This window comes from Impatiens glandulifera, chromosome 2, assembly GCF_907164915.1.
Source record: "Impatiens glandulifera chromosome 2, dImpGla2.1, whole genome shotgun sequence".
Taxonomy (NCBI): domain Eukaryota; kingdom Viridiplantae; phylum Streptophyta; class Magnoliopsida; order Ericales; family Balsaminaceae; genus Impatiens; species Impatiens glandulifera.
The window spans coordinates 60,860,359-60,884,010 of NC_061863.1; the positions used below are offsets into that span (position 1 = coordinate 60,860,359).

The window sequence follows — 23,652 nt, forward strand, 5'->3', positions numbered from 1 at the left end:
TTGGTTGGTATAGACTATATATTATTATTATTTATAAATAAAGGTGATAGATGATTACCCAAAAAAGGAAACATTAAGCCTAGTGGGACAAAAGTATGCAATTAGGTACAATGTTTTAAAGATGCAAATCTAACTAGTACTGCCTTGCTTGATCTTCATTTATTTATTTAAATTTGTTTTCACCATGTTATTATTTTGTTAAGAGTGTAAAAATAATAAGACAATTTAATGGATAGTATTGCTATTCCATGCATGTAGTAAAAAGAGATAGAATAGTCTTAGGAAAATATTTGGACCTCATTTACATATATAACATAAGTAAAGTATATTACTTACTATATACTTGCCCTAGTTTAATTTGAAACCTCTTATAGTGTTTGGCCTTTAACAGGACTTGTTGAGATATATATGAAATGAGTTCGGTGTTTTATCACTGAATTACGAGTCTACACGACGATGAGATCATACTAGACATGATACACCATCGACACCTCTAAAGTGGAAGCGTTGGGAATATTCCAAGCGTAAGCTGGAGATCGAGAGTTCCTTCTTAGGAACTCATAACCATAATTGATGGACATTCTCTTTATAAAACCCGAACCCCTCTTCGCCTTAACATAGCAATGCCCCATTATAAACGCCATTCCCGCCTCCCTAGCTTCCATCAACTCCCTCATCTCCTCCATTGCCCCCTCCACCATCATCGGGCTCTCCGGCACTACGAACCTCACTTTCCTCCTCCTTGCCCGGAACCCTTCAGCCATTTCCGCACAATAACTCTCACCCTCGTCTTCGCACATCCTTATTCCGCCTTCTACTTGCCTCGACGACGTTCCTATCACCGCCATTGTCTTCCCCCCATCGTCATCCTCGTCGTCCTCTTCTTCCTTTCTTCTGATATCTGGCTTCTCCGATCGGATGAACTCCGCGATGCTGCAAACGAGGTCTCTCTCGAACTCGACGTCGTCTGTGTGAATGTCGCGGTATCCATATCTTGCGATGCACCTATAGATCCTATACTCCTTCGGGCCTATTCTCCCGATAAGGAAACGTTCTCCTGGCCTCACATGGGGGACGGGCACGTATTTCACACATAGGAACACGAGGATTTGGTGGAAAGCGGGGAGGTTCGTTAAGAAATGGGAGAAAATTCCGGGAATCCCCGAAACTAGCTCCGAATGGATCAGACCGATTCCATTGACCCTCACGATCCCAAGATTCGGGCCAAGACTTAGTAGCCAGTTAACGGATACCTTGTTTTGGACGTCAAATTCGTATTTTTTGGCCGTTCCATAGTGCCAGACGTACATGATGATGAGGAAAATGAACGAAAGAGCAACGGGGACCCATGCACCTTCGAGGAACTTGATGAGCGAAGCCGAGAAGTATAGGGCTTCGATGAAACCGAAGAAGAATATGAAGGCGATGGCTAAGCCGACGTTCTTGTGCCATCGCAGAACGATGACCAACGACATGAGGCAAGTCGTGACCAGCATTACAGTTATGACTGCCAAACCGGAGGCGTTGCTTATGTGTTTTGTGTTCCTGAAACCGATCGTAACAGCCAGGCACAATAACATCAACAACCAATTGATTTCGGGTATATAAATCTGTCCATGGAATTTCGAAGATGTGTGTATTATTTTGACCCTAGGAAAGCATCCTAAAGCCGAGCATTGCTTGATGATGGAGAATGTCCCGGTTATTACAGCTTGACTTCCTACAACTGCCGCAAGAATAGCAATTCCCAGAACTGGCCATCTTATTTTCTCTGATCATCAGCACATAATATATAATAAGTCATAAGAAGAAGCTGACAACATAAAAAAACAAAACCAGAACGGTTGGTTACCTGGTACTGAGACATAAAACCCGATTCGATAGTCACTCTGCATGGCATGATGCTTCGAAAGGTAAGCCGCTTGACCCATGTAAGCAAGTATCAAAGAAGGGTATACGACCGAAGTGAAAGCAATCTGACATTATGGATCCGTCAATAATTATGACTGCATTAAGCAAAAATAAATAAAGAAAAGTGTTAAACCTATAGAGAGGCGCATACCTTGATAGACAACTGCGAAAAATGTCCAAGATCAGCAAACATTGCTTCCGAACCTAATTAAAATCCAAGGAAATTTGTAGAAAAGTTTAATAAAGAGAAGGAATTTTATGAAGGAATTGAATTGAATTGACTTGAATTGAATGAGATGATCACCTGTCATACAGAGGAGAATCCCTCCGAGAGACATCCAACCTCCCCTTTTTGTCTTCCTTATAAATTTGTACATATAATAAGGAGAGATTGCTTGATAAACATGAGGGTTCCAATGGATGATATTATAAAGACCAATTGCACTTATGCATAGCAGCCATACTATCACTATCGGCGCGAACAAGAACCCAAGTCTATGAGTCCCATAATGTTGCAGCCAAAACAGGAATATCAGTATAACACATGCAACCGGAACTTCTACATCTGCACACAACAATTTTAACCGGCACTTTTTTCAGGCGTATCTCGATCTGAATCCGACTAAGAAATCTGGCAACCTAAATCTAGAAATTTGGCTTTTAAAAGTAGGATGCTGTCAAATTAGGCCACACACACGAGATTGGCTGCCTAACAACTTTATTTGTGTGTGTAATAGCGATAGCAATCTGACTCTTGCTAAAGAAAGAAACTTTCGTCTTAATTGTATTGACTTAGGACCCATGTTTGTTCCACCAAGAGGATGATTCTAGCACAAACATGATTCAATTCAATGCCTAACTTTCAACCGAGTTAATCCTACACTTGTGTATCAGTGAAATCGAAGAAATCGCTAAAAAGTCTTTGAATCAACCGAAAGAACCCACTAGTGCCAATAACTATGTCTTTTCCATTTCAAAAAATGAATAAAAATAAAAGTCAACCAAATAAATACTTACTCCTAGATCAAGGAAACATTGTGACAATCTATTTCACCTGTTAGACCTAATAAATTTGACTAATAATTCATATCATCAAATCTCAATTAACCAAAACATGAATCATATTCATAGGAGCTAAGCTAGTAAAATCAAGATTCTTACATTGATGCTGTTCTTTGGACATGGATAGTTCAAGCCCAGAAACAGCCGAAAATACTGCAAATTAACAAATACCCAGATCAACTAAATCTCTTCTTCATTTACAATAATGATCTATTTTATAAAATTAATTCCACTTACCAGAAAGTGCAGGTGTCAACACTCCATCCCCAATAACCATACATGCCCCAATCAAAGCCAGAATAAGCAAAACTTTTTGCAGAATCCGATGTTTCTCTAACGTGGTTCGGATTCGGTCAGAACCGCTCACCTTGCTTCCGGGAACGTCAAAATCCTCATCGTTTTTGTACTCCGACAGTTCCTCGTCAGCAACCTGACAATTGGGCAAGGTGCTGACGCGGGCATGCCGGCAGAGCAAAGAGTAGAGAGCGAAAGTCCCTCCTTCGCCATTGTCGTCTGCTCTGAGAACTATGAAAACGTATTTGAGAAGAGGAATTAAGGTCAGTGTCCAAAAAACGAAGGACAGAACACCATATATCTCTTCATTCGAGTCCGAATGTTGAATATCTTCTGCAAATGTGCTTTGGTAAACGTATAATGGGGAAGTACTCAAATCTCCATAGACAACTCCCAAGCTCTGGTAAGCTAAGGTCAGTACCGTCTTCCATGATTCTCTCTGCAAATCAGTTTGATCGATATAAAGAGAGAAGAACAAAACAAAAATGAAAACTACTGTACAATATTATACACGTGCCGTACATCTCACCTTGATTGGATTGTTACTGTTTCTTGCTTCAAGATCCATCACCACCCACGTTCAGCACCATGAAAGTATCATGAATGAAAATGAAGAGAACCCAGATAAGAATGGGTAAGAACCAAAAGAGGGGTTGGTTAGAAATTATGAACTACTTTCTTGAGTTCGTCATATAAGCAAATAAAATTAAATAATGGATGTGGGTTTCTGGAAGAGATTTGTTGGTAGAATAATGGGGGGTTTGGTTATCTTTCAGACTCCAACTTTTATGATTTTATTAATCATCCTCATCATTATTATCATCATCATCATCCCATATCTCTCTTTGCTGATAAGATCAGTAGCTTGGAGAAGTGGATCTGTGTATGTGCAGAGCACTAAATGACCCTCCTTTTTTATTATTATTATTAACCCCAAAACGCTCGCCATAGAAAGAAACGTGTGGAAAGAGAAAGTTAATAGGTGAGTCACTAATCAACTCGGATGAGTCGACTCTCTGGGAGATTGATCCGAGAAGCCGGACATGCTATTGTGGTCCATCAGACTTGCCGAAAGGAAGATTCTTTTTTATTTAGTTAACGAATCAAGAATTTAAGAAACAACAAAAATGAAATTCCAAATCAATTCTAGAAATTAGCATCAATTTAATTAAAACAAGATCAAACGGAAATAATACAATTTTGTGAATTATAAATGTCTATTATGATCTTGTTACAATTGTGTAATACCAAAGCTTTTGACTTTTGCTCATTTGGCTCAAAATGAAACAGGAGTGTTCAAGAACAAAAAAAAAAATGTCATGGACAAATTCTATAGAGCATGTTGATTATTAGTACTTTGTCAAAAATTTCGGAATTATCTCATACAATTGCATTATAGATCACTATTAAAAATTATGTAATTGGCTTAAATTGCTTGACTTGAAGGGGATTCAAAGGTTGTCATTTCTATTTGACTTATTTGTATTTTTGTTTCATTATCGAGCAAATTAATTGAAACTTATTAAAATATATAAATCGGTTGTTTAAAATTGAAAGTTTAATAAAGAAGAGAAAATGTAATAATGGATTAACAAAATTACATTTAGTTCACCTTGTTTCCATTGCTATTAAATATTTCTTTATCAGATACAAATAATTAATTCATTTGCTTGTTTCATTTTAAAGGATAGTCATAAATATATAAAAGAAAATAAAAACCGAGGATCATGATGGGAAAACCGTGAAATGGGCAAGATAACGAGCCACGAGTTCTTCTCAACTCAAGCAAAAAAAAAATAGTCATAAGATGGAGCTTACCACCAAACATGTTGGTCGAACTATGTTGTCAAACATCAATTTTTTTTTTTTTAAGTCAGACGTTGTATAAAAATAGTCGAAATAGAGAACCATTTATTTTCCATTCAAATAATTGTGTAAATCTTGATTCAAGCTTTCCAACCACTCATAATGAACCCCGACATAATCACACTATATTCCCAACAAATTCCAAAAATCACCCAAAATCCGAAGACAAATAAATAGGCAATGTAAGCACGACTCCAATGCTATTCTATTGGTATGTCCTTACAAATACTAAAATAGTACTCCTATTTATCAATTTGTAACCTTTATTATTTGTCATACTTGGAAGGAAATATAATGTTCTGCAAAAGAAAAATATAGAATAAAGTAATTAATGTGTTTGAAGTGATCATTAATTTATTTTTGCATAATATCATTGATATAAAAGTTAAGCAAAAGAAAAATGAAGAGAAACAAACAATTGGAAAAAGAAATTAAAAAATCTATAAAGAAGACAACAAATACCATAATTAAAGGTACTAAGTAAACATCACTCAATAATTGTGTTGAGAATATTTTATAAAAATAGTTTGAATCTCAATTACAAAAAAAAAAAGTTTAGGCAAGAAACCAATTTCATAGGCATACAAAATAGTGACATCAGCTAACAATGTTTTAAATTATTGAGCTAAACAATATAATCCACTAGAATGCCTATACCTAAAAATAAGTATGTTTAATTTTATTTGTTTGGATATAAATTATTGTACGAATATTTTATATATTTAATTTGTTTTCAAATATAATGCAATTGTTTCTTAGGTTAGAAACATAAGCATTTACATAATTAATATTTTCTTTAATAACAATTAAGAAAAAAAAAGATAGGCTATTGTCCATCTGATCATGCGGGCGTGTTTAAGAAATTTGGAAAGATCTAGTTGCTTTGAATTTAAGATATCCTTTAATCAATTAATGAATGATGTTTACCTACAATTAATTAATTGTAATAGATTGAACATGAATAAGGGACCCAGGAAATCCTGCTAGTGGAGCTCCCTTTTCCTAAATCAGAATATTATTTTGGACCTCCCTCTATGACATTGATTTTCTTTGTTTTATTGCCCATCTCCTATTCATTCGTGATGTTAAATGTGACTAATTAAGTTGCTTTCAATTTAAGCCATTATAAATTATTATCTAAATGACGTTTTCTGATATCAATTCGTTCGAAAAAGTCGGCATAGTCTAGGGATGAGCATTGCGTTAATTAATCCGCAATCCAATCCAATCCAATCCAATCCGAATCTTAAATACTAATTTGGATTGGATATTTCGGATTGGATTGAGATCGGATCGGATTGAGTTCGGATTGAATTAAATCGGATTGGATTAGATTATCCAAACTATCTAAATAAAAACATATTTTTCAATTTATTTTTTTTATACTAAATTTCATCTCAATATAATATATATTTTACTTATCGTTACTTTCACAACAATATTTATTTTTATTTATTATTATTATTTTTTTATATTTTTGTCAGATTCAAATTTAATAATAATAAAAAATTCGAAATTTTAAAAAAAAATAAAAAAAAATAAAAAAATAAAAAATAAATAAAAATTGTTAACTAATTTCAAGTTGATATATCTAAATATTTTTTCCATTTGGATTATCAAAACCATTTTCAATCCAATCCGTATCCGATCCGTATTAATTAGTAAAATGGTTTGAATTACGGATTGAATAAATTTAGTTTGAATTTAATACGGATTGGGCAAAACGGATTGGTTTTACCCATTTGCTTACCCCTAGTATAGTCAGTCGAGAGTTAATCATTTTTCTTGAATAATTACGAACTCGATAATCTATTGATTAACGAGGTTGTATTGTAATATTTTTTTTAAATATTATATTTTATCGTTGTATTTAAACGATTCTTGGGTATAATACCATATTTTAAACTAATGTTCATATAATTAGGTGCACTAGAAAATGATGTAGACCATATTTGAACATTTCTCAGGACCATCTTGACAACCAGAGAGGAAAGGAAAGACAATAGAGTTAGACCTCATGTTCTTTTGAATCTCCATTAAATAAAATACTAAATAAAATCTCTAAGAATAAAATCAAATCTTGAGTAACAAAAACAAAATCTCACTATAGATATAAAAATGATGGCAAGTATAAGGAAGTCAATAATTAATTAATTAAAGCATAGATATTAAATCACAAAACTCGCTAATTATTTGTTTCAGATGAAGTATTATGTTTGTAAAAAATAAAAAATAAAAATTTTAAGAAGTTAGCATTTAAAACATTTTTAATGAAAATTAAACTCTAAAAATGTTTAAACTAGACTTCTATTATCTTAATAAATTTTGTAATAACAATAATTCTTATAATTAAATAAAATAAAAATCTCATAATTAATAATTTGAATGATAGTCCATAATATTGTAAATGAAAATAAGAATAAGACTACAAAATTGAGAATCATGATAATTTGGATCATAATTAAGAAATTAAACAATATTTTAGTACTAATAGAGAAAATATCATTTTCATTCATATCAAATCAAAATATCAATTTTCAATAGAGTATTAGAGACACAAAATAACATTCTAAAGTTATAAATTTATATGGAGCAGAAAATAAAAATACATTGTGTATCATGAAGATGTGGAAGCCATCTCTCCATCATTTGGTAATGGAGAAGATGAAAAGTTGACAGAAGCTTTTACAAATGTGATTTTTATTTTGTTAGTTTATTTGTCTTAATTTGTTTATATATTTTGATGTGAACTTCCACTTTCCTTAATTCCTATAGTAAGTAGATGGTGGTGGTGTCCATTCTTAATTCCCCTTTTCATGTACACTCTTTGGTTTAATTTCTGCCCACATTCTGAAAGGAACTTGCAATCCCCAACTTGGATTGATCCCTTTTTCTTCAATGGTCAATTATTTCACCCATCACCCACTCAATATTCAAAAGTATACATATTATTTATATGTCTAAAAAGGGTGTCTAAGAATATAAAAAAAAAACTTCACTTCAATTCTCACTCAAAACGTCGCGGTAACCATTTAATTAGAATTGGGATTTAAATTGGTTTTTAATTCAAATTCTTAAGTTTATTAGATCATTTTAGTTCGAAATTATAATTCTAATATTTTGTTTATTTTTATATTTTTCTAAACAAAATATCGCATTATTTTATCATTTATCACACGATTAACGTGTTAACCAATACTTTTTTTAGTTTAATAAGTTAAATTTTGAACGTTTACTGATATTTTTTTAGGAAGTAATATGTTAAACATATATTTTGTTTTGAATTTACAAAGTTAACATGTCGAACTGATATTTTGTTTTTAAATTTATAAAGTTAACCTTTCGAACTGATATTTTGTTTTTAAATGTATAAAGTTAGCCCGTCGAATTCATATTTTATTTTGATGAAAAACTTTTAAATAGAAGTTAGAATAGAATGTTATGTAAAATTAATATTTTAATAATAGCTCTGTTTGAAAATGTCAAATTTGAAGATTTGGACAAAAAAAAATATTAATATTTGATTGAAATAAATAATGTCATAAAATATATTTTAATTTGATATATATTAACAAATTTAATGACATTGTTCATATAAATTCAGTTTTACTTTTAACTCGAAGTGTTTCTAAATATACTCAATTATATATTAAAATTGTTTTTATTTTTTAAAATATAAAAATTGAATTGAATATATATAAATTTCCCATGTAATTTATGTCAATTAGTGAAATTCAAATTTCTAATACTATATATATATATATATTTTTGTCTATTCTTATCCTGAGGTTGGTCCTACAATTTTAAATTGAAATTTAAAAATTACAGATGGATGGGTGCACAATACAACTAATAATAATATTATTAATTGGTACTATTGATCACATATATAAGGTTATTTAAAATCATATTATTGTACTGATTAAGTCCAAGGTTTACTTTTTTTATAAGTTGATCGATATGGGTAATGGGGAACATTCAACACACTGTCCTCCGGCAATGACAAATGGCGCACTAAGACGACCATTTATATAATCCAAGATTCACACATGGGAAGAAGTCGGAGATATATATAAAATTTTATACTTAATTAATAAAATTATATACCAATAATGTTTATTAATACAAACTTTTAAATAAATTAATTATAAGTTTTTAAAGATGGGTTATAACTTTTTTAAAAAGTACATGTATATTAAAAATGAAAAAAATCGTTTAAGTAAAATAACATAAGAATATCTGGAAAAAAAATACTCAATAAGTTATAAAACTTGTAAGTTCTCGAGAAAAACAATTAATTTTTTGACAAATTCTACTGACTTTCCGAAACGAATATTAGAAAGCGTCATAATAATAACATTACGAATGATTTAATGATACACATAAGACAACTACGATCATTGAAAGTTCGACGATTTTTATTCAACTAGATAGTCCACCAAAAAATTAGGATGGCAACCAAATATGAAGTTTTGTCATTCCAAGCATGCACATCAATCTAAACTTTCCAACAACTACCAAAAAATTCGAGTATCACTCTATGAATCCTAGTGATATTTCACAAAGACTTCAAATACTAATTATAATTCGATAATGAAAAATAGGTGAATTTTTTATTCAACATTTTCGTGATATCATATGAAAATTCAATCCTTCAATATTATTTCTAAACTATTGAGGATGGGTTATAATTAATGAATAATGGCATCTGGGCCTTTCCTTCATTCTTTATTTATAAATTATTTAGTCATTGGATCCATCTCAACTACATTATTATGTTTACATTTCTTCTAGAACGATCCAAAAGTATGATCAAGCTTAAAACAAAATTTAATCAATAATTATCTAAACTCGTTTAATCATTCTGCTAATTTTGGGTTGGGTTTGGACTATGGACTGGGTAAACTCATTATATATCCCCCAAATGACATAAAACTAGGCCTGGCCCGCCGGGGTGTATTTGTTAAATTTATTTATTTAACAAATTTAATTTGAAACAAACTAATTCATTAATTTCTGTTTTTATTTGTCATGTGATACCTATTATTTTATTTGCACGCTATTTTTATTTTTAAATATAGATTTAAATAGGCTGTGTTTAAAGATTATATATCTCTAATTTATTTTATATTATTTCAAATTGCTCATTATGTATTTAAGGATTTATGAGATTTTATTCTCTTTTAAGATGTTTTAAATCACCTCGGTCGATATTAATAAAAAAAATTATATACAGTTTATAGTAATTCACGGATTTAATAAATGGTCTCCTCTATTAATCTGAATTAAATTTGAACTTGATCCCATAGTATTATGGGATTAAAGATTAGTCATTTTCTTTAACTTATTTTCATTTTTAGGAAAAGATTTACATTCTTTTATAAATAAATCTCAAAGAGAAAAGAGAATGGTAGATAGTAAAATAGACTGTGTTTTTACTATATTATAATAAAAATGACAATTTAATTAAATGAATCAATATTAACTTTCTATTTTTACAATAAAGAAATAAAGTGTAAAATGATCTTCATGTCTTATAGTTTGAGCGACTTGGTTGACATAAATGACTAATTTATCCTTTATTTTTCATAATTAATTTATAATAAAAAAAATAATGAATAATTTTAGTATTTTAAAAGATAAATAGATTAATAATGTGATAATTGAATTTTAGAATAAAAAATAAGTTTTATTCCAATAATTCATTCATCAAACAAACCCTTAATTTTGTCCTTACTAATTTAGTTGTCACTGAACTTTTGTGGCGTCACTTATACGCTCAAGAAAGTCAAATTTTAAGAGTTTGATGTATATATAATTTTTTTTTTTTAAGTTCCTACCATGGTTAAACACTTCAAATTTAATTTAGGATGTTATTAATGGGAATTGAAATGATTTTTTTAATCTCTTATATCAAATTCTTTTCATTTTAAGGTACCAATTAATTCTATTTTGTGCCTTACTCATTTGTACATATTTTAGCATAATACCTTTAAAGTAAATTTGTATTATTAATAAAAGACTTGGTAGAACAAATATTAATTAATACTAAAGAAAACTAGTTTTTATACTATTTCTAATGAGGTTTTATTTATAAAAAAAACACCACTAGGGTTGTTTTGAGCTGCATGCCATGCATATAATAAAAATTAGGTTGTTTAAGTATGGTATATAACCTGATGTCCACAAGGTGTTTTGTTCAGCTTTTCACTAAATAAAAAAATATTTGTTTGATTATACTATTTTTTTTTAACAAAATTATTTCATAAAAATAATAAAGAATTTTAAAAAAAAATGGGAAGAATGTCAATTTTACACACCAAATTGTAAGAAGGTGTCAAATTTACTTATTAAGTATCAAAATTCTATTTATATATACTAACTTGTCAAAAAGTGTCAAATTTATTTAAACTAACAGAAAATTTTAACGGAGTTAAATTTTTTGCCACATGTAATATCCACCTATTTTTTATTTGTTTTTAATTTACATTACTTTAATTCTTTTTTCATTTAAACAAAATATTTAAATTTTTTCATATCCATTTTTTCTCTCTCTTTACCCAATTCTTCATTTTCTTCTCACTGTTCCTCTTCATCTCTAATATAAGTAATCTATTTTTTCTGAAATCTCTATTAATGAACTAGCTATGTCGACGTCAAATAATAATATTGTGATGGAAGAATAATCAGGTGGCCAAAAAACTGTGACGACGGTGAAGGTGGCGGGACAGACAATGAAGTGTTCGAGATGCAATTCTCTAAACACGAAATTATGTTACTACAACAACTACAGTCTCGCGTAGCCGAGGTATTTCTGCAAGATATGTAGAAGGTACTGGACAAAAGGTGGGGCCCTCCGTAGTGTATCGATCGACGGCGACTATCGGAAAAACAGGAAAATGAAATCCTGATCTAGGATTTCAAACGGAGTTGATTCCAAATATTTCGGCGGTTTTTCATCAGATATGATTAATGGTGGGGATAGAAGATGAATAATTAAAAGAAATGAAGAGTTGAGAAGAGAGAGAGAGAGAAAAAATGGATAAGGAAAAATTTGGATGTTTTGTTTGAATGAAAAAAAAATTAAAGTAATTAATGTAAATTAAAAATAAATATAAAATAGGTGGATATTAGATGTGGCAAAACTTTTAACTCCGTTTAACTTTTTTGTTATTTTAAATAAATTTGACACTTTTTGACAAGTTAGTATATATAAATAGAATTTTGATACTTAATAAGTAAATTTGACACCTTCTTACAACTTGGTGTTTAAAATTGGCATTCTTCTAAAAAAAAAAAAAAAAAAAAAAAAATGATAGGCAAGTCTCACCCAATCAAGTTGCAATATCCACCAAAAGAATGATAACCCAAAACAAATTACCAAGAGTGTAGACTAAGTTAAAGCTGTCCTGCCCCACAAAACTGATAAAAATGAGAATAAGTATCAAAGCGTCTATCAAATAAATGTATTCAATATTCATAATCAACATTATATTAAAACAAATCAATTAATTTGGATAATTATATACTTTTCTAAAAAAATAATTTATTCATGTTTAATAATATTCGATAAATTTATACATTAAATAATTTAAAACTGCATATATTAACTTACCATAAATATAATTTATAGTAATTACCAACATTTTATAATATATTTATATATAAATATGTATTAGTATTAACTCTTTAAGTAGTTTAAGTATGAATAGTAACTTATTACTCACTCAAATATTTCAAGTGACAATAATATCACGAGATTGATTCGTATTTAGAAGACATTTAATTAGAGTGGAGTTGAGTTGTGCTAGTTTTTTAATTTTAAATAAAAATAAATCGTATTAATATTATTTAGTTAACAATTGTAAAATTATTATATTAATATTCATTAAAGAATACTTGCTCAAATATTTACATAGATTATATATATCACAATAAATTTTAGAATAAAAATAAAAACACTTTTAAAAATATTTCAGATCTTGACAATTTCTTTAGCTATTTATATAAAACATCTTTTATCAACAAATGTTTTATTAAATAATAGTTAAATTAAATGTATTTCGAGTTAATTCATTTTAAAAAAAAATATTTCTCTTAAATTATTTTATTTAGGGTAAGTGGTGAGTTATTAAGTGAAAGATAAAAAAATATTATTAATTATTTTTAAAAAATAATAAATTGAGGTTTCGTTTGGACTAATTATAATTTGGGACTAATTGATTTTTGGGAACTTTTTTTTTTAACCTCACAATTTATGCCTAATTGCAATTTAAGAATTCTTCTTTCAAGTCTCACAATTTGGGGCACTGCATTGTCAAGTTTATACAAAATAAGGTTTTACCCTAAAACATTGATATCCCTCAAAAAAATTATATTACGTAACCTTTATAATTAAAAAATTAATAGTGACACATAATTATAAATGTCCTAAACCCGACTCAACTTCATTTCATCGCAATGTGAAGAGGATGAGAGTTTAGGTAGGATGAGAATAGTTGAGCGTCGCGAGGTGAATGGTAAGAGAGTCAAACTAGGGTGCAAGAGATGGAATCGGGGATGGTGTTTAATTTGAGTTGGGATGGATGTAGGGTTTTCTATTTTATTTTTTTGTTTAATGAATTAACATTTATTAAAAAAAATATGTGACATTTAAAAATAATATCACTGCTAATATTTTAATTATAAATGTCACGGATTTTGTAGCGCTTTAGGTTGAAGTGAGGAGTCATGGTCGTTGATGTCATACTAGTTCTCATTAATTCAATTATTTTTTATAAATTCACGTAATACATTTTTTTGATTGATGTTCATATCCATTAAAGAAAAATTATATTTTTTGTGAGATTTGGAAAAAGAGATCCCAAATTGTAATTGGTCTCAATAAGGAAACCTAAAATTTGAGGTTCGAAACAAGAGGTCCCAAATAATAATGAAATTCAATAATGAGCTAAAAATTGCGAAATTTAAAAAAAGAGATCACAAAATTGCAATTGGCCCAATCTTTATTTGTTACTAGCATTTAGCCCGTGTATTTGCACGAGTAATAATATAAAAACCGTGAAAAAAATTACGAATAACATTTTTTATTTTATTTTTAACCGTTTTAAGTTTATTGGTGAGTCAATCCACAATCCGACACAAGTATTCATTTACTCAACATCATTATATATTAGTTAGTTAAAAAGTTGAACTTATATTAATATTAAAACGTCCCGCGTTTATTAAATTTGGTGTTGAATTTAAAATATAAAGTCTTTGTAGCCTAGTTGGTTAAAGAGTTGTACTTGTTTTGTTAGGTTGCAAGTTCGAACCATATCTCTAGCATTTTTAATTTTATTTTTAACCGTTTTAAATTTAAAAACGGGTCAACCCATAATCCGACCCAAGTATCCAAATTAACCACAGCTCTCGACCCGGCAATCCGGACACTTTAAAAATTAAGCATCATTATATATATATAGATTTCGGCCTTTTGATTAATAATAAATAAAATTATTTTTTGTTTTGTTTGATAATTTAAATAATAATAATATATATATATATATATATATATATATATATATATATATATATATATATATATATATATATATATAAAATTATAAATGGGATAATGAATGAATTATTAAAAAAATATAATCAAATCAAAATCTTGAAAAAGTTATGAAGCACATTGAATGAGAAATTAAATAAAGACTATAAAATATTAACTTTAATTTGAATATTATATATATATAATACAATAAGAGTTCTTCTTCTAAGAAACTCAAGAACAAGAAAGAGAGATATGGATTGTGTTAACGGCATTCATGGTTCGTCTTCACCGACTCACGTAGTTTTGTTTCCGTTTATGTCTAAAGGCCACACCATCCCGATCCTCCACCTAGCGCGCCTCCTACTCCGTCGCGGCGGCGTCGCCGTCACAGTTATCACCACTCCGGCCAACCGTCCTTTCATTGCCAACTTTCTCGTTAACACCCAAGCTTCCATCTATACAATCCCTTTCGCATTTGACATTGCCGGAATTCCCTCCGGCGTCGAAAGCACCGATAAACTCCCTTCCATGTCCCTCTTCTATCAATTCGCCGTCGCCACAAAAAGCATGCAGAGTCAATTCGAAAAATTTCTATCTTCTTCACTCTCCCACATTTCATTCATTGTTTCCGACGGATTCCTTCCTTGGACCCTTGATTCATCTTCAAAATTCGGTATCCCACGTTTCGTTTGCTACGGTATGTCAAGCTTCGCCATGACCATCATCCAAGAGATTCATCATAATCTATCGCAAATACATCATGATTTGACTCGATATTCAGGAGCTGACGAGATCATCTTCTCAGTTCCCAATCTCCCTTCTGTCAAGGTGGCAGTAAACGACTTCGAGAAGAACGTCTTAGATCCGGATAGAAAAGGAGATCAAGCTGACTTCGCATCGGAGATGGTTTCTGCAACTTCTAGAAGCCATGGCGTGATCGTTAATAGTTTCTATGAACTCGAGCCTGTTTATTTCGATCATTGGAACCGGCATCATGGACCGAAAGCTTGGGATTTGGGTCCATTCTTCTTGGGAGAGCCGTTAAAGGAAAATGGTCTTAAATCTCCATGGATGGACTGGCTGGACATGAAATTAGAAAATGGGGAATCCGTTCTGTATATAGCATTCGGTTCCCAAGCCGAACTTTCAAGAGAGGTATTCGAGGAAATCCAAATTGGGTTAGAGAAATCGGAGGTGAATTTCTTGTGGGTGGTGAGAGGATTCGAGGATAAGAAAGGAGACGGGTTCGAAAACAGGGTGAAAAACAGGGGAATGGTTGTGAGGGAATGGGTGGAGCAGAGGGAGATTCTTGAACACAAGAGTGTGACCGGGTTTTTAAGTCATTGTGGATGGAACTCGGTCATAGAGAGCATATGCGCCAAGGTCCCAATATTGGCGTGGCCGATGATGGCCGAGCAGCATCTGAACGCGAGGTTTATAACGGATGAGATCGGAGTTGGGATTAGAGTGGAGACATGTGATGGATCGGTTAGGGGGGTCGTCAAATGGAAGGGGTTGGAGAAGATGGTTAGGGAACTGATGGAAGGGGAGAAAGGAAAGGAGGTAAGGAAGAAGGTGGAAGAGGTGGGTGTTGCCGCCATGAAGGCGGTGGCGGACGGCGGCGGCTCATCTTGGCAGGCACTCAATGACCTCATCATTGGGACTTCTCCCAAGGCGTACAGTTAGGACAGACTGGTACAATTATCATTTATTATGCTGTCTGGTGTTTTGTTTTGATATGTATTATTCAAAGAAAATAAATGAGATATTTGTAACTTTATTTCTACATATTTACAACTCACTTTTATATAAATATTTTATTTTTACTTTATTTATTTAAAATAATCAAATAGAATGAATGAGTTATTTTTTATTTAAAATATTTTATGTTCATTATAATGACAATAATTTGATAGATAGTTGTTTTATAAAAACCTATCAAATTAGCTCGATTCTAATGGAGAATAATATAATCTAGTATCGTATTGTACTTCTGATCTAGGTATAAGTTGAGTTATTTAGACAATTTTTAAATAATTTAATATTTTTAAACTAATATGAGACTTAATTTATCCGTTATTTTTTTGGGAAAACGAATTTTTATAATGTATTAATAGTATTTAAATATTTTACATAATTAACTTATTTTTAATCAACCTCAATTGTAATTTTTTTTTTTATTAAACCCAAATCTGAAAAAGGTAAACAAATTAATCATGTTTCATTACTTTATTTATTAAAATAAAACAGTAGTTTATTTAAACTTTTTATTAAATTGTTTTACAAAACTTTAATTCTACATTATTATAAAAGTTAAAAAAATAAAGGTGATTTGATATGTTAGTTGAAAATTGAAGGAATTTGATTAAAAAGTAAATAATGTATTATGATTTGTTTGATAGTCTATATTTAATTAGAAAACAATAATTCAGTAAAATAGTTTAAATCATCAGATTAAGATCATTATTTTAAATATTTGAATTAATTTTGAAAATTTGTATATATGAACCGTGCTTAGTTTTTTATGCAATTTTTGTTGAATTTAATTGGAAAAAAGATATAAAATATATGTTCTATCACTACATTTTTAATTATTGTAATTACACTCTATCAAATTTTCTAACAATATGTTTGTCATTTTAATAAAAAAATATATTAATTTACTTATTTGTTCATAGCAATAAATAGAAGAGTGTGGTTTTAAAAAAAATATATTTTAAGTGATTTTGAAAAAATATGATTTGATTTTGTAAAAAGTGAACAAAAGTAAATAAATTCTAAGCACTTGTTTGATCTTGATTTTTTGGAATTTTGTTTTAAAAAATATATTGTTTTATAAAAATAGGTTATACATGTTTTTAATTAGTTTATAATTAATAAAATGTCTTTTGTATTTAAAAATTAAATTTAATTAAATAAAATTATTTTAATATCTTAATAAATGAAATGAATGATTTGATTATTAGAAGGATAATAATGTGATAGATAAAAAAAAAATTAATTTTTTTTTTTGAATAAAATAAAAAGAAAAATATAAAAGATCTATATCAAATGAGCTATTTTTTTAATAATAATAAAAAAATGTTGATTGAAGAAACCAAATATTGAAATAGAACATTGAGAAGAAAATTATTTTGAATAGTAGATGGACATCTTGGTCAAACTTTACAATTATATACAGTATATGGTAAAATTGATATTTTGAAAATAAAAATACCAAACCCTTTTGTAACAATCATAATGATAGTATATCACAGCCTGCTGTGAATATCTCAAATACTTTCAGAGATAATGATTTGAGTTTTTTTTTTTTTTTTTTTTACGGTAAATTCTGTGTCTAATTAAATGGTTAATTGTTTGTGGGATATGTGTTTAACCTATTGTTACCACATTTTTTATCTCTCTTCTAGTCTAGCGGAAATAAAAGTTGGATATCTTCAACTTTTTTGAAAGGTCATTTTTTATCCTGTTTTCTAGTCTAGTGATAATAAGAGATAAATATATTCAGCTTTTTTTACTGAGTTCGAAAGTTTGGTTAAATTGTTTAGTGTGTTTGCAGACTATTTGCTTAACTTTGTAGTCATTTTTTTTAATATATTTTTCTAAAAGAACTTTTTATATTTAATAATATACCGACCCTGGCTAAAGGACTACAACCGAACTTGTTTGATATATGGGTTATTTCGAGATTGAACCCATTAAATAATAATAATAATAATAAAGAGACCCTACTATTATTTGGCTATATTGGAACAATAATATTATTATCAAGACCCTACTAGAAAGACTATAACGACTTTGTTTAAAGTATAATTATTATGGGTATGGACCTTATGGGTTATGGTATTTAAATAATTCTTAAATAATTAGTTGTTTATTTATTTTTAATATTAAAATATTATTTATTACTGTAAAAATATATTATATATAAATATTTCTACACAACTAATTTACTAATACAACCTCAATCAATCACAATAGGCAATTTAAGATGTTTGCTTCATGATTCATGAGAATCATTTTTACCTTACAAAAGTTTAATTAACCATTTTTAACATACATATTATTTTAGTTTAAGTCTAATAAATAAATTTATTTTTCATTTGAGGTATATTAATTAGTAATTTTTATTTATTTATTAATGTAGTAAATTAGAATTACCGTCACGATCATAATATTTATTTTAACTTGTTTAAGTAAGAATCGAACTCGTAATGTTATCTTTTAAGAACCATTTTAACTAATTAATTTAGTTTAGAATTAACTCATTATAACATCTTTTCTCCTAAAAACTTTTGAAAATCTAATTGAAATATAAACCATGCTTACAAAGAAAAGAGATGTATAAACAATTAATATTTTTTTTTTATATATATAAATTTATAATTAGTTTAAACTTAAACCTAAACACCACGAGATAAAATATCCAAACATATTAAAATTTTATACACTTTCAAATTAATTTATAAAATATAATAAAATATTTATATTCTTATTAGCTCGGAATCAATTATCTTTATAATTTACGTAGATAATATTTCACTTAAACTTTTATTTTAAGTTTTGTAAAAAAACTTTATATTAATAATACAAATATATAACTATTGCTTACATTTAAAGATTTTATTTATTTAATTTGATTTATATGCGTAGTAAATTGCATTGGTTTAATAAATAAGTTACTCCATATAAATAAAATTAAATAGGAACATTTTGTCGAATAAATTGAATCATTTGAAACAAATACAAATAATAAATTATATGTATAATAAATTAAATATTATCAACTATATATTATTAGAGTTTCATGAATAAGTTGAACATAAAATGAAATTTTAATATAAAGTTGAAAATCATGAAAAAGATAATGATTTCACTTATAAAAATTGTAAAAAAAAATAATTAAAATTGTTATTTTTTAAATTTTAATTCACTAAACAAGATAATTACCGTCAGAATTAAGAATATGTTACGAAACATTATAAATAGTGATAAATTAGTTTACAAGTTAAAATCATATTTATTTTAGCAAATTATTTTTTCTATCTTTTCTGTTATTCTCATCTCGATTTCACTCCATATTTACCTGCAAAATTACTTATTTATCCTTATCACTTTTATATAATTATTTTTTATTTTATTTATTTTACTTATTTTATTTTATTTTATTATTAATTTTTTATATTAATTATAATTAATTAATTTATAATATGTTTTTTTCTACTTTATTTATTTAATTAAAAATACAAAATATTATTATTTTTATATTATAATTATTTAAAATAAGTGTGTCCTAATTTAATAAAATATAAATATTTATTATTTTATTATATTAATTATATATATATATTAAAATACTTATAAAAAATAATTGAATGATACAATTTTTTTATAAATAAAATTATCTATAATAATATAAAGTCATTAAAATATTATATATTAATAATTAGTCAAATTAAGTATAATATTTTATTTAATAATATTATATATTAAGTATAATATTTTTAATAATAGGTTGTCTTACCCCTGGGCCGGTTTGAATAGCAAAATCAATTATAAATAAAATTATTTGTGTCGGATTCTGGGTTGATCGTCAAAAACTTAAAACGGTTACAAATAAAATTAAAAATGTTATAGGTATATTTCAAACTCGCCACATAACAAAACAACTACAAATCTATAACCAACTAAGCTAATAACACTTTATATTTTAAATTCAACACTAAATTTGATGAACGTGGAACGTTGTAACAATATATTTTTATCCGTGTGCATCGCACGAAAATCTTCGTAATTAAATTAGTAAAGCTTTAAGCTATCATGCAAAAAAGAATAACAAATCAACTTATTTGGTTGGAGGGAAGAAGGATAAGTTTATTGGAATTAAGGTAATGAAATTTATTCTTTTATAGTTTTAGTTTTATAAATATATGTATGATTATTTTGGGTATAAGTTTTAGAATATTGAAATGTTAATTTTCATATTATATAGTATATAGTGATGTTTCAATGTAAAAACATGGGTTTATAAATAGTTGATTTTGAAATGATTTTTGATAATGTGATGGTAAGATTTTAAAATGCATTTTTAATAAAATAATGATTTTTGATAGTTGAATTTGAAATAACTTTTGATAAAATAGACCGTCGCCTTTAAGCATTCCTCGCAAGATTTCCAAGTGTTGGGTCATCGAACTCCGTTTGAATGGTCGGGCTCAAGAAGTGGAGTAGTGGGTTCGCAAATGTGATATCTGGTAGCAATTTAAATGGTTATGATAGTTGATTTTGAAATAACTTTGGATAAAATGATGGCTTGTGATAAATGATTTTGAAATGTTTGTGATAAAATGATGTTTTGTGATAAATGATTTTCAAGTAGTTTGATGTGGTTTTTTTATTTCGACATTGAAATGAAATATGATATATTTGGACTTGAAAATGAGGCTTTAAATAATTACGACGATTGAGATATTTTTATTACTCTGGACTTGATATTGTATTTATTTATCTAATAATGGACTATTTGTGACTCGAGTGCCGCTTATATTGGTTAATGCGTCAACGCAAAACCTTTTTGTCTTGGTTGATGATTATTGCGTCAATGCAAGACCCTAGTCTTGATTGATAGCTATTACGTCTATATAAAACTTTCTGGTAGATGACTTATTATTAAGCTATTATGATATATAAACATTATTTTGATTACAATAAAGAATGAATACATCTTTTTAAGAATTAATTTTCTATGAAGTTTATTATTTTTTATCTAGATATAAAAATATATTGTTTTTTTTATTATGCATATGATTTAGCTCATTCATTAAATGGATTCCTTTTATATAAGAATACTGATGAGTCATGAGAATTATTGAGAAAAAGACTATATATATTTAGACTAACCGGTAAGGAAGGTTAAATCTCTATTTTATATTAATATAAATGTATAGATAGCTTGGAAATAAGAAAATATAGTTTTTTAAAAATATGATTTGTTATCCTCTATTTTAAACTAAAGATGAAAAGAAAATTATAGTTTATAAAGGTTGATAGATTGTGATATATGATGAATGTTTCTTTTAATTTGTTAGCCTAGCATGTTAATTATGTATGGATAATGAAATGCAGTAACTACATGCATCTCATTTGTTTTGTTCTGGGGCCTAATTTTATAAAATTGTGTCATATTTATTCAAATGTAAACTAAATATATATAACCCTCTTAATTTTTTTGCAATATAATCATTACACATTAATATTTTTTTTTTAACATAACGTGGGTTCTATCTTTTAATTTTAAATTTTGTTTATACGTTTGAACTAAAAAATTAACATTTAACTAAAAAAAAAATAATCTTAAACCACCTAACAAAATCTAATTTTAATAAATTTACATACTAATAATATTAGTACAATAATTATATTTACTGACTTTAAAATGACTCGAACCATGACCTCGCTGAATATTGTTGTTACTAGAATATAATAAAGTTGAAGATCTAATTCTTTACAGCTCACACTTATTAGGCTAAACGACAACACCACAAACAAACGCTTTTACTATTTCACAGCCATCTTCTCCGGACGGATTGTCGTCTTTAGGGTAAGTCAAGTGTTCTGGAGATGAATTCGTGAATGCCAAAAAGGAACTGGACGACACTCCTCTCCTCTCCAGTTGTTTAAACGGGCTGAAATAACTAATTCTATAAGTGAAGTGATGATGCCAAAATAGAAATTGAGCAATCTGACTAATTAATTAATTAATTTGTTAGGATATGAAGCATCCTAACAAATTAAGAGAAATCATATATAGTGACTTTTCAATAATTTATTAAATATAATTATTGAGTAAATATTATTACACATTACATAATTCTATATTTATTAAAATTAGTTGTTGGCAAGTGGTGTAAGAGTTCAAATGCAAAGCATACACTTACAGGTCCATCCATTTGACAAACGTCTATTGGACACTGCTCTTTCGGCCTACTTTCCCTTTAAACTCGTTTCATTTTGGTTTTTCTATTAAAAATATTTTGAATTTTATAATATATATTTTTTATATTTTGAATTTAATAAATATAAAAATATTTAAATTAATAAATTAAATAATTCAAATAATACTGACTTAGCAAAAATAAATTTTAAAATATACCGGATATTATTTTTTACAATTTAATAAATCATAGACAAACATCATCGCATTCACTTTTTTATTAATTATATATTTATATATCTCAATTCATTAATTAAAATATTAAAAAAATATATTATTTTATATAATAAAAAAATTTAAATATTTTCTTTTACACTCCATCATACCATATTATATCATTTTTCGTTAAATTTTTCTTAATCATATCACTTATTCATTAATTAAATTATTTAATAATTTGATCAAATCATGTAATTAACACATATCTGAAAAACAGATCAAGTTACATATCTTCAGTCATTGCTTAGTCCCTTAAACCTTTTTCTATGATTTTTCTTTAATACTTCTAAGCTCTTATTTTTCTCTCTTAAATGGTGTACGAGAGACTTAATGAAAAATGAGTCTAGCGACCTTTTATATACAAACCATGGAAGCAATCTATAAAAATTTCTCTCCATCAATAAAGTTATAGATATGTGTTATTTTCATGTTTGGACAAATGGATATTTAGCCAAGTGAACATTTGACTAAGTATGAATATACTTGATCATACTATGTGTTATTTTCATGTTTGTATTAAGTGGACATTTAGCTAAGTGAACATTTAACTAAGTAGGGATATACATGATAGTCCTAGTCCCGCTTAAACTCAAAATATTTATAGATAGAATCGAAATCCATTGAGCTACCTCGGTAAGTATCGTTACTACATATTGTCATATATTAATAATAATTAAGTTTCTTTACCAAAAATCTCAAAATCTCACTATACAAACATTTTAAAACAAAACATGAACAATAAGTTTATTTTACTTATAAATAAGAATAG

At 28.0% G+C, this 23,652-nt stretch overlaps 2 protein-coding genes across 2 annotated transcripts; one reads left to right on the forward strand and one right to left on the reverse strand.

Moving 5' to 3' along the window:
* Nucleotides 1–12: 12 nt before the first annotated feature.
* LOC124927259 (potassium transporter 8-like) lies at nt 13–4,143 on the reverse strand. The gene is made up of 7 exons (XM_047467649.1): nt 3,797–4,143; nt 3,211–3,706; nt 3,073–3,126; nt 2,216–2,476; nt 2,063–2,115; nt 1,853–1,976; nt 13–1,771 (listed from the first exon to the last, which is right to left on the reverse strand). Exons 1-7 carry the CDS (start codon nt 3,833–3,835, stop codon nt 468–470), a joined length of 2,331 nt encoding a protein of 776 aa, XP_047323605.1. The 5' UTR covers nt 3,836–4,143; the 3' UTR covers nt 13–467.
* A 10,764-nt stretch (nt 4,144–14,907) lies between these two features.
* On the forward strand, nt 14,908–16,502 carry LOC124926474 (UDP-glycosyltransferase 90A1-like). Its single transcript, XM_047466706.1, has one exon. It carries the CDS (start codon nt 14,924–14,926, stop codon nt 16,355–16,357), a length of 1,434 nt encoding a protein of 477 aa, XP_047322662.1. The 5' UTR covers nt 14,908–14,923; the 3' UTR covers nt 16,358–16,502.
* Nucleotides 16,503–23,652: the final 7,150 nt, after the last annotated feature.